At 37.9% G+C, this 17558-nt stretch overlaps 1 protein-coding gene across 12 annotated transcripts in view; it reads left to right on the top strand.

Moving 5' to 3' along the window:
- The window catches only part of KDM4C (lysine demethylase 4C), a 204782-nt gene that overhangs the window by 60128 nt on the left and 127096 nt on the right, over nt 1-17558 (top strand). For all 12 annotated transcript variants that reach the window (XM_087957743.1, XM_087957736.1, XM_087957742.1 and 9 more), the window contains exon 9: nt 4326-4463. In XM_087957743.1, coding sequence (XP_087813869.1) covers nt 4326-4463 — 138 coding nt within the window. The remainder of the gene's footprint in view (nt 1-4325; nt 4464-17558) is intronic.

Raw genomic sequence — 17558 nt, 5'->3', positions numbered from 1 at the left:
CATTTCTTTCCATCTGGGGGGTTCCGTTCCAGTCAGGGATCCAGATTAGGTGATGAGTTCCGGACTTTGGCACTCAGTCTTCGCAAAACTGGGGGACGCTGGGGAGGTGTCCCGTGGAGGAGGAGGAGCGTCCCGGAGTTTTAAGCCCAGCCTTTCCAGAAGAGACTGAAGCACCTCCCACTTCTGGATGCTCTTCACAGCTCACAGAGAACGGGTGTATCAGGTAAGTACCAACGCCCTTTTCCTCAAATCTTAATTTAGTTTCAGAGTTTTCGTCTTGAAATTTTTAGTTCTTGCATTGCGGTTTGTTCTTATGCCCTTTTTATATTTCTTTTTGCATCTGAAAATTCACTTGTAATTAAATCATTAAATGTTACTGTTTTTGTCGGGCATTTCATTTTCTTGCAATTGAATTTTGTTTTCAGTGGTCATTGCATTTAAGTGTCTTGAATAAATAAGATAATAATGAAATACATGTATCACTAAGTTTGGGAGTAAAGTGATGGGTGGCATCAGAATTTTTCACACAGTTGAGATATGGGAAAAAGACTGGAAATAAATTATTTGCATCGATATGTCCTAATGACAATTTTAAAGAAAACAAAAAACATGTTTGCATAAATTGAAGAATTATTTCCCTGTGTTGTGATTGAGAGGTTATGTTGGGGGAGGGGGGGCGATGATAATTTCCTCAATGGCTCAAGCGGGCAATTCTTTCAAAAAGGTTAAGAACCACTGGTTTAGCATATATTCAGAATGTCTTCAGCTTCTTTTTATGCAGGATACTCTGTGCTATTTAGAGATGTGTAATCCATCATTAAAGAGTTAAATATGAACAAATTTAGATACTATATTCTTGTTCATTGTAAGTATATATTAAATATTAAGCAGAAACAGTATTTCTGCACTGTTTGATGATGTGCCATCAAATGGGGGTGAACTCTTAGTGACCACATAGATTTTCTCTGTGACAATCTCCCTAACTTGGTCTTTCAGGACTTCCAGTGGTATACTGATTGCCATTGTAACGAAGTCCATCCATCTTGCTGTTGGTCATGCTATTCTTCTATTTCTTTTTACTTTCTCTAGCAATAGAGATTCCTCCAAAGATTTATTATACACATCCAGTGGCCTTTATTATTATTACATATATAAACACATACCATATTTGTTTTTGTTCCTCTTCCCATATGTCATATACTGGCTTTTGTTTTATATTTTGTTTGTATTCTGCAAGCTGAAATAAAAAAAGTTGGAAAAATAATAGAAATGTTAAGGATACTGGCAAAAGCATTCTTTTTAATGTTTCCAAATTTGTTTTTCATAAGCTGTAGGGTATTGAGTATGCAAAATTTGTCATTTTACATTATTTTATTTTATGCTATTTTATTTTATTTCAGGTACCTGAATCTCCCTAGCATTCTTCCTAGTTTTTCATTTAAGCATTTTGAATAGTTTTGCAACTGTGTACCATTAGGGAGCAGTCTATACTAAACTGGAGTTCTAATTAATATACCTCTGTGAGAATGTGAAAAGGGGGAGTCAGGCCATTATGATCTCTTGTGGCTTAGAGTGATAGAACTGGAAACATGCTGAACACTGATAAGCCAGCCTACACCTACCAGGTGACAGCTGAGCTGCTGGTTATTGCCACAGCACACCTGCTAAACTGTCACCAGTGAGGGTGAGTGACAAGATAAATTTGGGAATTACAGGCACAGAAAATGTTTATACTTCTGTGCATTCACTTTGTATTCTTAAAAATAAAACAATCCAATCACAATCTCAGCATGAGCATATGGCTGTTGTACATAATCCCATCTATATTGCTTATGCTTAGATATAGTGTACAATTGCTATCTTTAATGGGGGTGTAAGGAAACAAGAATTTATATAAAACAGCTTTACGGTCACTTCTTTTGGGGTAAGCTAAGCTGGTTCTAGGATCTTTGACAGTCTATTACAAAGACACTGATTTATCAGCCTCCATCAGAATTCTATCTGGCCTCCTTTGGATTATTGTGCACATGGGGCCTACAAAATTCTAGCCCTAAAGTAACATGGCTGCCAGTAAAAGATAATGCCACTATGGTGATTGTATGAAGATCATACAATCATATTTCATTGGGCAAAAGAATACATGATTGATCTTATTGGGGCTTGATGTGGTGGATTGTGCTTGGGAGATGTGAAACAAGAAATAATTAGGATATAACCAGTGAGATTATTGCTACTAAGAGTGGAAGAAGTTAACTAGTCCACCCAGGAAAAAGAGGAAAACTTCAACTTATCTGCTACAGGGAAAGGAGAGTTCTAATGCTGACTGACATACTTCCTTTCTGGTTGCAGTGTAATTCATAGAGAAAGGGAATCATCTTCTATCCCAATGTGGTATGCTGGTAAAGCATTTAAGACAGGGGTGTCAAACTCATGGCCTGCGGGCCGGATGTGTCATGTGCTGGCCCTGCCCCCGCTCGGTTTAGCGAAGGGGGAAAAACTCCCGATATGTCATGTGACGCCGCTGTGACAATGCAAGTTTGACACCCCTGATCTAAGAGAAGAATCAAAAAGCTGACCTAGAATGTATCATAGAAATCTCCTATATGAAATAAGATCATGGACCTGTTTGTCATGAGCTAGTCTGACTCCTCTGCATCAGGGGGTGAAGACCCTGGTTCATCAGAAGACTCAGCAGCTATCTGAGGCAATCTGAATCTAACTCAGCAAAATATCAGCAGGAGTAGGTGTCAAAGGAGTCAGGTGATGAGGGACCACATCCCTGCAGAGCACCCAACTCAGAACGCATTAGCAGCTTCAGAGAGCTAAGCAGCGAAGATAGCCACAAACACTTGTAATTGAACCATATCTACATCTGGCCCATTTTAAAACAACTGACAGCGAAAATGTCTCTTTTGGAAACAACTCACTAACTTTGGATCAGCATTCTTATGTCTTTGTTTTCCCCTTGTTCTTTGACTCAGACTGACTGACTGTTCTCTGGGTGTTTCTCTGAAAGTGTGGGCTGTTTGTTCCTTGTTTGATTTTAAACGAACTCAAAACTGCTGTGATGTAGCCACCTCTATCTTGCTTCCTTATATTTTGTGGGCATACATGTATGCACAGCTCTCTGCCTGCCTTACCACTAGTCAATACATTATTTGTAAATTGATCCATCATATTTTCTCAGCTTGAAATAGTACACCGCTCTAATTAATATTGAGCCTCAAGCATATAAGGCATATTCTACATCTGATGTTGTTTGGATAGAATCAGTAACATGAGACTGCAGATAATCAGTGTAATTTATCCCCAGACTGATCTTTCTCGAATTACTTGTGATCTAATTAAAGTGGCTCACTCTAGCTACCTGATGGATCCAGTTATTTTTCTCAATGAACTTGGAATTTTGCTGTCTCCTGTTTGCAACATTCTTCCTTTTTGAAGACTCAACTCTGTTTTTCCAGGAAATTGAAGGTGATAAAATAGAAGAGCTAGGAGTTGTGAATGGAGGAAGTCTCAGGGAAATTATACTAAAAAACAATAATTCCATTTAGAGCAATTCTTTGGTGATAAGAAGTAGTGAAGAATGTTTCCCTCTCTCTGTGGATAGAGAATTGGCCATTACTGTTCTGAAGGGTTTTTGGTTTTTTTTTGCATTGAGCACCATTGCCTTCACAGGAAAGTTGGGGAGATGGAACAGAGCATTCTTCATAGATAAAATTATTCAGATATGCCTTGAATTGATTTTTAGTAATGGCAACCACTTGTCATATTATTTTGGATACTTTTGAATTTGTAAACCTTTGATGAAGCAGGCAAAGTGTCTATATGTTTGCTTGGCTCTTGCATCTTGGAGATAGCAACCTGGCTGTATAAAATTATGTTTTAATTCCTGTTTTCTAATATGCAGAAGATATTTTATCTTGATGTCTTAGTGGCTGGTGATCTTTGACCTTTGGTGATCTTTAAATTTTAAATGGAATTAAGACAAAAAGTTAAATGGAATTTTACTCCATTAGTATTTCAGTGGGAGACCCAGGAGGGTAGGCTAGAGTGGACACTTGAACAAACATGAAAGGGGAAAAAAGGAAATCATTTTATCTATTGTTATGTTATAGAAATACGTTCACATAGCCAGATGAAATCAAACATGGTTTAAGAGAATCTTTATCTGTTCCTCATGTCAAATATCCCACTTGACCTATCTATTGTATAGTCCATACAGAAATACTGAAAATAGAAAAGGACAACTGGGAGGTAACATCTAGGAAACAAGGAGTCATATTCAAGAGATTCTCATTTATTGTCTTTGTTTTCTGTTTTAGATCACGCAGGAAGCTGGAGAGTTTATGATCACTTTCCCATATGGATACCATGCAGGATATAATCATGGTTTCAACTGTGCAGAATCAACAAACTTTGCAACAATTAGATGGATTGATTATGGAAAAGTAGCTAAATTGGTAAGTCAAATGATATTACTAATAACCAAGTTATCCAAAAGAATGTGTTTAAAAAGGAGTCGTGAATTTAGACTTTAAAAAAAGACAATTTTGAGAAAATCTGCAACCTGTAATAATTTCAATAAGTAACTTATATTGAATAATATTCTGTGTAATATACTATATTATTAAGAATTACAAGTAATAATAACCAGATAGTTCAAACATTTCCTACAGTAGGTATAGCTATTAAGGCACTGCACACTTTGTAAGAATTAGCTCATTAAAGTTATTGTGACCTTTAAAACAATAATAGTCTTTACGGGTTTATATTTATATTAATTCCAACTTATTTCATCTGAATTATTTTCAGAGTTTGTTCAACTCTAATGGTTGTCTTGCTAAGGTAGAAATTGTATTAAGTTTCCTCAGAAGTAAGTTCAATGAGGGTTTCTTCTCAGAAAATATATACTATGTGGTTTCTAACAGTAAAACTTTCTCATTTCCATGTAATTAATGATTTATTTATGTAAATTCTTAAAAATTCTGGCAAATATTGTGCTGTTTTGATAATAATGTTATGTTACATGTATGTAGGAGCAGTATCTATATACTACTAAAACTCTTTTGTCATGATTTTTAACTGGACAAAATGGTGCATCATAGGGCAACAGTTTTTGAACCAAGGTGCCTCAAAAGGGCTAATTTACAGAATGCATCCAAAATCTGGAACCTATGATTCCAGAGGGAATAACCTCTGTGAAAGTTGTGGCTTTTAGGGTTCTTGTTTTTACAAGAATATTGATGAGATTTCTTGAGTGTCTTTACTTAGCAGTATTTAATGAATAATTGGGGGAGGATCTGTCAGCAAGATGGGAATATATTGTCTACAACTTAATTTGACTTTAGCAGTTAAAAGATTTGGTTCAGCATGGGACTTGGACCAAAGTTCAACATACTGATAGCCCCTTTACTTGCTGTAAAATCTAGTATCAGCCAGGCAATTGGCAGTCTCGAAGCCTGTGTGCTCCATATATACAAATTGTGAGCTTACCTGTCCTCATCAGATGAGAGAGATTAATTCTCAATTCTATCTAGACCTTCAACCACTTCCTCAACTTTAGCAACTTGCCACAGCAACTCATTCCAGGTCACCTCCTGATCTGCCTATTCTCACTGTGGATCCAGCCTAATGTCTCAAATGCTAAAATTAATAACTCATTTATGATTAAAGTATTTTACAAAACTATATGAATGGAAACATAGAAGGATGGCTGGGAAAAGAAGCCATTTGTCCAATAAGCAAATGAGTAGAGAATAGACAAAGCACACTGTCTTTTTATTGTGTAGCTTCCAGCCCATCTTTCCCTGACCTAATTTTTCAGCACACAAGAAAACTCATGGGGTTCCATCTCTTTGCTGTTGGAGACAGCAATCTCTTCCTTTCATCTGTATTGCCTGCGCTAACTTCTCTTCTGTGGATCTGCATTGGGTCTTTATTTATTAACTTAATCTAGGAATGCAGATGTGAGCACACCTAGCATTACAACGTAGCTCTACATTCTAGGAAAGTTTTGTAAGGTATTTTTTCAGTGAAGCTTACCTAGGCAACAGAGGAACACAGTCAATGCTGACGCCTCGTTGGTAGAGGAGTTGAACATCTTCTTCGCCTGCTATGAGGTGAAAAGACCAGACCCTGTATCCTCTGCCTGCCAGCCTTTTGATTCCCATCCACTCACCCTATACGAACATCAAGTGAAAGCTGCACTGAAGGCTGTGAATCCTAGTAAAGCTGCAGGTCCAGATGGGGTGCTGGGGATAGTGGTGAAGACTTGTGCTGATCAATTAGCAGGGGTCCTGACAAAAATCTTTAACATCTCCCTGCAAATGGCCTGTTCCATCATGCTTGTTCCATCATGCTTGAAAACAGCCACTATTGTCCCAGCCCCCAAGAAAACAGCAATTAACTGTCTAAATGACTACAGACCTGTCATGTTAACATCAGTTGTGATGAAATGCTCCAAAAGACTGGTTCTCCAACACCTTAGGACATGCCTTCAACCAGACTTTGACAAACATCAGTTTGCCTACAGAGGGAACAGGTCAACAGATGATACCATAGCTACTGCCTTGCAATCTGTAGCGAGCCATCTGGAGAAACCCGGAAATATGTCAGGATGCTTTTCATTGACTACAGTTCGGCCTTCAATACTATCCTGCCGAGCATCCTTATCGAAAAGCTGACTGACTTGGATTTTCTGTCTTCCATCTGCGACTGGGTCAAAGTCTTTTTGATCGACCATAAACAGTGAGGGCTGGGTCTGTCACATCCACCTCCCTGAAGCTTCGCACTGGCTCCCCACAGGGTTGTGTGCTCAGTCCCTACCTGTACTCACTGTACACACATGACTGTGTATTGTCAAACCCATCCACTGTGATCATTAAATTCGCAGATGATATTACCGTATTGGGTCTCATTCCAGGTGGAGACGAAACAGCGTGTGGGGGGAGTTTCAAAAATTATCCTCATGGTGCCTAGAAAACAACCTGCACCTAAACATCAGCAAGACAAAGGAGATGGTGTAGACTTCGGGAAGAAGAGAGAGAAACCCGCCCCACTTAACATCAAGGAGGGCTGTGTGGAAAGAGTTTCCTCCTTTAAATTCCTGGAAGTCTACCTCAGCAAAGATCTCACCTGGAAAATCAACGCAACCTAGGTGGCCAGAAAGGCCCAACAGAGACTCCATTTCCTTAGGGTCTTGCAAAAGAATAAAGTGGAACAATGACTGATGACCTCCTTTTACCGGTCCACAATAGAAAGCGTCCTCACATATTACATTACGGTGTGGTATGCTGGCTTGACAGTCACGGATAGAAAGACATTACGGAGGGTGGTGAGCACAGCACAAAACATTGTGGGCTGTTCCCTGATACCACTAGATGACCTCGCTAGGGCTCGCTGCCTTAGAAGAGTGAGGAAAATTCTCATGGATGACTCACATCCTGGGCAGCACTTCTTCACTCTCCTACCATCGGGTAGGAGATATAGAAGCATAGCCAGCCGCACCAACAGGCTGAAGAACAGTTTCTACCCGTGGGCTGTCAGACTTCTGAACGGAAAATAACTTCATGTCAACATAGTATGACAAACTTGCGGGGCCAGCACATTGTGCAACAAGGTCACATAGTGTAATAAGATTGGGACTGGGTTAGGGACTTCTGTCCTCACTGTGAGTTGTGTTGCGGGGGGATGCATGAAGGGAGGCTCAGCCAATCTCATTGTACACATGTTGTACTCTTGACAATAAAGATAATAACAAGAACAAGAACAACAAGAACAAGAACAACAAACAACAGCAGCAGCAACAACAACAACAACAACAATAATAATAATAGGTTCATTGGCATTGCAATATCTGGTGATGCACGAATTGAAGACAAGCAGCAAGAAAAAAAATCACACAGTATCGGGATTTACAAATCAAAGTTGAGCGATTTTGGAAAAAGAAATCGTGTATTATCCCAATAGTGATTGGAGCCCTTGGAGCTATTTGGAAATTCTGAATTTATCAGACTTGAATACCCAGATTCTGCAAAAAAACCACCCTACTTGGAACACCTTATATCCTCCGACACTACCTTAACAGTTCCTAGGTCCTTGGTTAGGACTTGAGCTGTTGAGCTACCAGCTACCCCAAAGGCTGTGAATCTCACCAAAGATTAACAACAACAAGAACAACAACAACAATAATAATAACAGTGTTACTGACTTCACTAATCAATACAGAGCTCCATAGAACACAGTATGAAAGCTATTGAATTGGAAAACAGTACATTCTCTACAACTGTAAGTTGTTCTACATTAATATCATATGTTTGCCAATTGCAGCCTGTATAGGCATGAGACATATGTAGACTGTATAGTTTGTTCTCTTTCATTAATGTCATCTCCCTCCTCTGTACAATACATCTAATGAAGATATAGAAGAAGTCCGATATTAAGGTTTTAAAGAAGGGCAGGTAGGATGTTGTCTCAGAGCTTTCTAGATTTTGTAAGATAGAGTCTATCTTCATGTTAGTTGGTTAGAGATAACATTTTTTTATGGAGAACATTTTGGCTTATTCTGCTTGGGTGCATTTTGTAAATGTTAGTAAAACAGATGATACAATGACAATTATTTCATGTATTGTGCTAAGGCCTTCTTTAATTTGTGCTTAGCTTGCATTATTTGTGCTGAAGTTGGAGCTATAAGCAGACTTCTAAACTGCTGAATATATATGTTTGCAAACTTTGTGATTATCTTTCCTGTTTTTAAAAATCAAAAGTTTCCTTAGAAGTTTCCTTTTGAAATTTCATTTCAAAAAATACTTTGATCCAAACAAGTGCAAGATCTTCCACAGAGGTTTGCACATCATTCAATCAGACAAATAACCTCTCTGCTAACAATAGCTCATTGTTGTTTAGTTTGAGATTTAGATTGTATAGCATTAACCAATCCATTGATTAAACACTTCCTCCTCAGTTGAGTGTAGTGAAAAATTGTTCTGTGTCAGGAGCATATTGCGTCATTAGATAGGATAATAGACATTGGCATGTAGAGATGTCATCATTTATTTTATTTGATTTGTCAAATGCTTTCAATATAATAGAGATAAGAATAAACATAAGTATAAATACAGGAAATATGTACAAATAATTGGGGACAATAGGACAGGGATGGTAGGCACGATTGTGTGCTTATGCACACCCCTTACATACCTCTTAGGAATGGGGTGAGGTCAGTAGTGGTTAGTTTGAGAGAAAAGGAGTGTGGGTTTGAGGGTGTAACAACAAAGTCAGGTAGCATGTTCTATGCCTTGACCACTCTGTTGCTGAAGTTGTACTTTCTGCAGTCAAGTTTGGAGTGGTTTACATTAAGTTTATATCTGTTGTGTGCTCTTGTATTGTTGCAGTTGAATCATCATCATCATTCTAGCCATTGTCTATCCATTGCAGGATGAAGGCATCTTTTTGCATATTTCCAACCAATATGATTTTGAGCTTTCTTTTCCAATTGGGCCTGCAATATTTGCTGATGTCATAGCTCCATTTTGTTTTAGATCTCTTTTGTGGATGTTTTTTATCAAGTAGAATCCATTCTATGACTGCCTTAGTCCATCTGATGACACGGAGATGTGAAGGGGCATAAAGAAAAAGTGAAGAAAAAAAAATCTATAGGGATATAGATCAAGTTTAGGGACAGGAAGAACTAAGCAATAATGGCGATAAGAAAAATGAAAAAGCAGTAGAATTAAGAACTAGGATGTGAGGTGGAAGACTACTTATAGTCCTTACTTACAACTATTGGGACTGGCAACTCTGTTGCTAAGTGCCAGGGTTGCTAAAGGAAAAATTACATGACTGAGCCAGACTTACAATAACACTTCTGCTTTTGTTGTTCAGTGAATCACTGTGAGAGTTAAATGAGACATCATATGACTATGACTTGAGATTTCAGTTCCAAGTTCTTTAATAATTCTTCTTGTTGGAGGCTGATTGTGAAATCTACCAATGACCATGGGACACTGCAGTGATTGCGAAGTGCTCAACTGGCAATCATGTGACTTGAAGATTAGTCACAAAGCTGTTTTTTCAATAGTCGCAACTTTGAATGGTCACTAAGCAAGGAGGCATTGAGGGAGGATTAACTCTATTACCTATATCAGTCTTGAAGTATTTTTTTTATCCAACATTATAAACTTATTGGATTTTTAGCATCTATTTCTGTTAATATAAATCTGAAGTAACAGTTCAATATATCTACATGGTGGGACAAAGACATTTTTCTAGGAATTATTCTTCCAAGCTATTTAAAAAAAATTTAAATACTAAGAAAGAATTCAAATCCCCCCCCTTTTTGTAAAAAAAATTCCATTAATAGAGCCTCCAGTTAATTGAGTAGTCTGTTAAATTATCAAGTTAATATCAGTGGTAATAGTAATGCATGTTAGTATTTCTAGAAGCATGTTGAATATCATTCAACCTGAGGAACCATTATCCAGCAGTATAATTGTTAACCATTTTATCTTGTCTAGCCATAGGAGGTTTCTGGTAAAATAAAGGAATAGCTAATCATTACCTTCCCTCGTGCACTATAAAATAATTTCTTTACCACTAAAATGATCATCTGCTTCCAGCATCTTCTATTGTTGCTGCCCAAAATATTTATTTGCTTTATCTGAGATCTGGGATGATCTCATTGCTATGAGTGACCCTGTTGGAAATATACATCCTTGCCGAACACCTGTGGTATTCTTCACTAATCCCCCTTGGGAGCACCATCTCCGCTATGTTGAAGAAACATAACAAGACTTGAGGGGAAGATTAGAAGAAGAATTTTTCTACATTGAGATATACTTTATTTTTTTATTTTCAAAATACCATACAGCAATAACTATAATATAGCAGTTAAGGGTTTTACAGTTATTATTGCATAATGCTACTCCCCTGCTAGCTCTGTAATGTGATCTTGAGGTATGGTTACACTTGATTTCTTTTTTAATGTAAAGTAATTTTTCGATTATAAATCTGTATTAATTCAATAATGAAGAAACTGGTGTACATCACCTCCATTTTTATCATTTGAACCATTAAAATGAAGTTTAAAAGAAAAAAATATGGCATGTAAATTCAATGTATTTATACCATCTATAATTAACACGGATGGAGGGCTTGAATAATTTTTGCCTATAATTATAAATTTAATTTAAAAATATCAAATTTATATACTACCTCTTGCCTTAATTTAATACATCACAAGAGGAAATATATAACATTTGTGTTAAAGAACATAATAAGCTTTTAGGACAGCTCAAAATTCTTTCTAAGATTATCTCCTATGATCTACTATTAAACTGACTAGTTCCCAAAAGGAGCCAATGTTACACTCTGAAATCATAGCAGCTAAAAATGATTAGCTTGATGTGAGATGTAAGCCCATAATTACTCATTCATATTCTGTAGCAGTAGCTGCTTAAGAGACCTTTGTTGTGTGGGTAGGTTAGATCAAAGTGCTGGCCTGCAGGTTGTATTTCATTTTTCCCCCTTTGGTGGGATGAAGTGCAGTTGTTTTGATGTTAGGTTTGATGGATTTGTTTGCCACTGCATTCATTAGCTTCACATCAAAAAATTGACAGGCTGTTAAATGAAACTTTGACTTAGATTTTCAGCTTGACTGTTTGGAGACATTTGTGAAGATATTTTATGTTGGTGCTATGCAACCTCAAGTACCTACGACTATTTCTAAACCCAAGGAAAGTTAGTTACTATATTGAATTCGTTGACTTAAAAAAAGAATTTCTTGCCCTGCAGATAATCAGGTTTAGCCTGTTTTCTAAAGAATAGATGGGTATTTATACAATTAATATTTGTAATAGCATGGTTTATGTTTGAAATAACAAATGAATAGGTACATCTCATTTTCAGTGGAAAAAAAATCAGCCAACAAACAATAATTTTTTAAAATAAAATAAATGATTTACAGAAATACATTAGATATTGTATACAAAAACATAAGGCAAAATTCAGTGTGACATAGGTCAGCTTTTATTTCAGCAATCATGAAATTAGGCAATAGGAGAGAGAAATTAGAGGATTGCCAAATTCCCAGCTGTGTATTGGGGATTTCCTGGATGGTATCTTGGCCAATACCCATTCAACCCCCACTTCCTATAGCTCAAAAAAAGTCCATAATGAGATTATGGAGGATGGATAGTAGCAATTAAAAATACTAGTATTTAGGGTGTTGGTATTTTTTTAAAACATCTAATATTATCCACATCTGATATTATTGCAGGATTCCTAAACCTGTTATTCAATTAATACTTATTTTTCCCTCTGCTTCAACTGTTTTTATATGACAGGATGGTATAGAAATCATAGTATTACAATTGAGAAACATTTTTGTAATATATTCTAGGAAATCAATTGCAACAAGAATGGGTGGTAATTAGTAAATGGATTTCACTCCCCACCCCTCCAAGCCTATCAGCAAATGTTGTAAATATATGAATGGCATGTGTTTAAAATACTATTTCTACAAAATATATTTGGCTTCAATGATAATAAATCTGAAATAATGCTTTTCAGAGTATCTAATATTTGAGTTTGTGGAACATAACTCAAAATTATCTACTCAAACTAACTATTATACTTCAGTTTTTCTTTATAACACCTGGGATTTTATCAATTCCTATAGAGAAATCAATGTAGTTCTTTTTTATCTGGCCAATCTTTAGCATACATACTGCAATGTGCTTGTTGTGTATATGGAGGGATTTGCTTGTTAGATATATAATATGATAACTGGGATAAAATTCTCACAAGGCAGATTAACTAATTTTAATAATAAAATGAGTGATCAAGATTTTTTAATTTTTTGTTATAACCATAATAACAGCAGCAGCAAATAAAACCCACAGACTCTCCGGGTAAGAGGTAAAGGGAGAAATTGGTTTTGTATTTCTGAAGAAAGTAGTGAGAGCCTGTGGATAAAATCTTAATTAAAAACAGTGTATTATTTATTTATTTGATTTATACTGTACATTTCTGTAAGCATTCAAGGGAGTTAACATATTTAGAAAACAGCATAACTACAAATTTTAAAATATAAAATTAAATTAATGGTAAATTGTTTTATAGAACTGCAAAAAAGGGTCATACACTTTTCTTAACAGAATAACAGAGTTGGAAGGGACCTTGGTGGTCTTCTAACCTAACCCCATGTTCAAGCAGGAAACCCTATACCCTTTCAGACAAATGGTTGTCCAATCTCTTCTTAAAAACCTCCAACTTCTAGAGGCAAGTCGTTCCATTGATTAATTGTTCTGTTTGGAAATTTCTCCTTAGTTCTAGGTTGGTTCTCTCTTTGATTAGTTTCCATCCATTGCTTTTTGTTCTGCTTTTAGGTGCTTTGGAGGATGACCCCTCCTCTTTGGGGCAGCCTCTTAGATATTGGAACACTGCTATCATATAACCAACCCAATCCTTCCTTTCATTAAGCTAGATATATACACTGCTCAAAAAAAATAAAGGGAACACATAAATAAGACATCCTATATCTGAATGAATGAAATATTCTCATTAAATACTTTGTTCATGACATAGTTGAATGTGCTGACAACAAAATCACACAAAAATTATCAATGGAAATCAAATTTAGCAACCCATGGAGGTCTGGATTTGGAGTTACACTCAAAATTAAAGTGGAAAAAAACATTACAGGCTGATCCAACTTTGATGTAATGTCCTTAAAACAAGTCAAAATGAGGCTCAGTGGTATGTGTGGCCTCCATGTGCCTGTATGACCTCCTTACAATGCCTGGGCATGCTCCTGATGAGGTGGCGGATGGTCTCCTGAGGGATCTCCTCCCACACCTGGACTAAAGCATCCCCCAACTCCTGGACAGTCTGTGGTGCAATGTGGCATTGGTGGATGGAGCGAGACATGATGTCCCAGATGTGCTAGATTGGGTTCAGGTCTGGGGAACGGGCGGGCCAGTCCATAGCATCAATGCCTTCGTCTTGCAGGAACTGCTGACACACTCCAGCCACATGAGGTCTAGCATTGTGGTGCATTAGGAGGAACCCAGGGCCAACCGCACCAGCATATGGTCTCACAGGGGGTCTGAGGATCTCATCTCAGTACCTAATGGCAGTCAGGCTACCTCTGGCAAGCACATGAGGGCTGTGCAGCCCCCTAAAGAAATGCCACCCCACACCATTACTGACCCACTGCCAAACTGGTCATGCTGGAGGATGTTGCAGGCAGCAGAACATTCTCCACAGTGTCTCCAGACCCTGTCACATCTGTCACATGTGCTCAGTGTGAAACTGCTTTCATCTGTGAAGAGCACAGGGCGCCAGTGGCAAATTTGCCAATATTGGTGTTCTCTGGCAAATGCCAAACGTCCTGCATGGTGTTGGGCTGTAAGCACAACCCCCACCTGTGGAGGTTGGGCCCTCATACTATCCTCATGGAGTCTGTTTCTGACCATTTGAACAGCCACATGCACATTTGTGGCCCGCTGGAGGTCATTTTGCAGGGCTCTGGCAGTGCTCCTCCTTAATTAATATCCAACACTGAACACTCCAGCAAGAGAATAATCAGGGAAGCCATCGAAATAGAGAAACACCCCTATAACATGAATAAACGGGACGATACCTCTCGCCTACCAGTCATCTGGAAACTAGCCCTCACCAACAAATGAATCCCAGCCATGAAAACCAACACCAGACCCAAAACAACACGGGACACCACCACCAATCCCCCTCATCAGACCCAGGCCCAAACCCATTCCATAAACAACAACCACCATCCAGAAACCAGACCACAGCTGCTTCATCAGGTGTCGCACCCCCGACCCCAAAACCAAAGAAGCTGACACACGCCAAGAACATAGACCCAGACCCCAAACTCAAAGCCAGACCAAAACACAGAATGCTACATCACAGCCACCCGCTCAGGATATCACATCAAAATACTCAGGAAATTACACCACAAGAACTCAAGAAGTTGCAACACAGCAAATAACCCAGGATATCACAGCACAAGACCAAGGATACCACAGCAATAAAACTCACAAGGTCACCACACAACCCATTACCCAAGCCGTTACAACACAGGAGGCTAATGGAAAAGAGATCAAAACACAAACGACCCAGGAGATTAAAGCACAAGATCCAGAATATCTCCACAACAAAACTCCCAAGGCCATCACACAGCCCATTACACCATCAACCATCAACTCCATTAACCAATCAAGAGGCAGCAGCACAGCCAACCAGACCAGCACACCAGCCCCCCTACCAGTATTTATAGAGAGACGGCAGCTCCGATCACACACTGCTTGCACTGGCACGAAGCCGAAAGCACCAGCCTGATGGCAAGTGGGACCTTGCCGAAACGTCGCCAAGATACTCTTAATCTTACACAGGAAAAAACCCGAACATACATACATACATACACACACACACACACACACACACACACACACACACTTAAAAGCACAACTATAATGACGTGGGAAAATACCCGAACAAAGCTGAATACCATAGATAGATAGATAGATAGATAGATAGATAGATAGATAGATAGATAGATAGATAGATAGATAGATAGATAGATAGATAGATAGATATAAGCTAGCTATACCTAACTTTATATTGTGCCTAAAATTTCCATTGCTAAGCAAGACAGATGTTAAGTAAGTTGTGCTCCATTTTTTGACCTTATATCATAGAGACCAAAACGGGATGCAATATTCTATGTGTGGTCTTACATAGCAATAGCAATAGCACAGACTTATATACGGCTTTATAGTGCTTTACAGCCCTCTCAAAGCGATTTACAGAGTCAGCATTTGAACTGCCAAATTGTAGGCAGCTGGCTGCAGAAGTAGCTTGCAGTACTGCACTCTAACCACTGCGCCACAGAGGCTACATATGGAGAAGAGTGTAATTCTGTAGCTAGAGAGTCACTATATATAGCAAAGCTCTGTCTGTAGTCTTTGCCTATTTCTATACTCTTTGGAGTACCTAAAAGTTGGACAGTAGATATTAATGTTAAAGCTTTGGTGAGTTTGTAAAGCTATAGATATAATCATATAATGTTATCTGAAAGTATTTAATTTCTAAAACACTACAATCAACATGTTAAATTGGTTATAGAAATGAATAGAGAACCTATGAATTGTTCAAATAAATCTTAGATGTGAAATATTGCGGGTGTTCCGGCTGTAACACTTCACATCAATTGGTTGTCTTTATGGTAATTTCACTTAAAAGGACAGTATAATAATGGAGCCCAAATATTAATAGGGTTTATGATAATCAAGCAGCTTTCTGAAGGTACAGCTGACAGAGTCTCTGGCTAATATTGGAGAAGTTGTAAGGCTTCTTGGAGTGAACTCCGCAAAAACTTGCCAAATATCCAGCATAGTATGACTAGATAGGAATCTTTATTACACGTATAATGTAACTTGCCAGATACTCAACATTCAACTAGATAGGAATCTTCATTGCACAGTAGGATGAAGCCACTTAAAGAGTTGATTACCCTTATATTCATTATGGCTAGTTATGGCATTTCTTCTTCTTCTCGGCCTTTCCCATGGGGATAGAGCCTATACTGAGAAGGTATTCTCCTAGCTCTCTCTCCCCAAATCTTACATGGAAGGGATGCTTACACCATCTTCTAGATCAGCAGATTTCCCAACTATTAATATTTCTTGCTTGTCTGAATTGTTTGAATTTGCTTGCCTTTACCCATCTTCAAACTGCTTCTGAAACTAGAGTACTATTGCTAGCGAATGATTTAAAATGCAGTAACGTAAACGAAGTAATGCAGTGATTGTATTACCTGGGTGGACAAAGAAATGCCTGCAAGCATACAACCAAACTCAAACGGCATCAAATATATAACAACATAAACTAATATCCTTGGGTTTCTATCACATTACAGGTAGACCTGCATTTTATTGCCTACTCACAATACTTCAGGCCAAATATTTATATAATCCACTTTACAGGTAGTCCTTGTCTTATGACCACAATTGAGCCCAACATTTCCATTACTAAGCAACATTTCCATTACTAATTAAGGAAGTTATGTCCCATTTTTGACCTTTTTTGTCATAGTTGTTAAATGAGTCGCTACAGTTGTTAAGTGAATCTGGCTTCCCCCATTGATTTTGCTTATCGGAAGCCAGCTGGGAAAGTTACAAATGGTGATCACATGATCCCGGGACAGTGCAACTGTCACAGATACATGCCAGTTGTCAAGCACCTGAATTTAGATCATCTGACCATAGGGACACTGCAGTGGTTGTCAGGGTGAAAAACAATCATGTCACTTTTTTTCAGAGCCATTGTAGCTTCAGTCACTAAACAAATGATTGTAAGTTGAGGACTACCTATATCCTGTACAAATATGTTTCTTTCCTAGTTAAAAGAAATGTATTAACTTGGCATTTGGGAATATAATACTGTTTGCTGTTACAGGACATTCTTGTATCTAGAATAAATAGTTGGGCCTACATCAAAATATCTCAATATTTTACATTACATGTTTCCATTTC

This window comes from Notechis scutatus, chromosome 2 (assembly GCF_049901735.1).
Source record: "Notechis scutatus isolate UNSWTSFEM ecotype Mainland chromosome 2, rNotScu1.2, whole genome shotgun sequence".
In the NCBI taxonomy this organism is placed as follows: domain Eukaryota; kingdom Metazoa; phylum Chordata; class Lepidosauria; order Squamata; family Elapidae; genus Notechis; species Notechis scutatus.
This window is presented reverse-complemented; position numbering and strand designations above follow the sequence as displayed.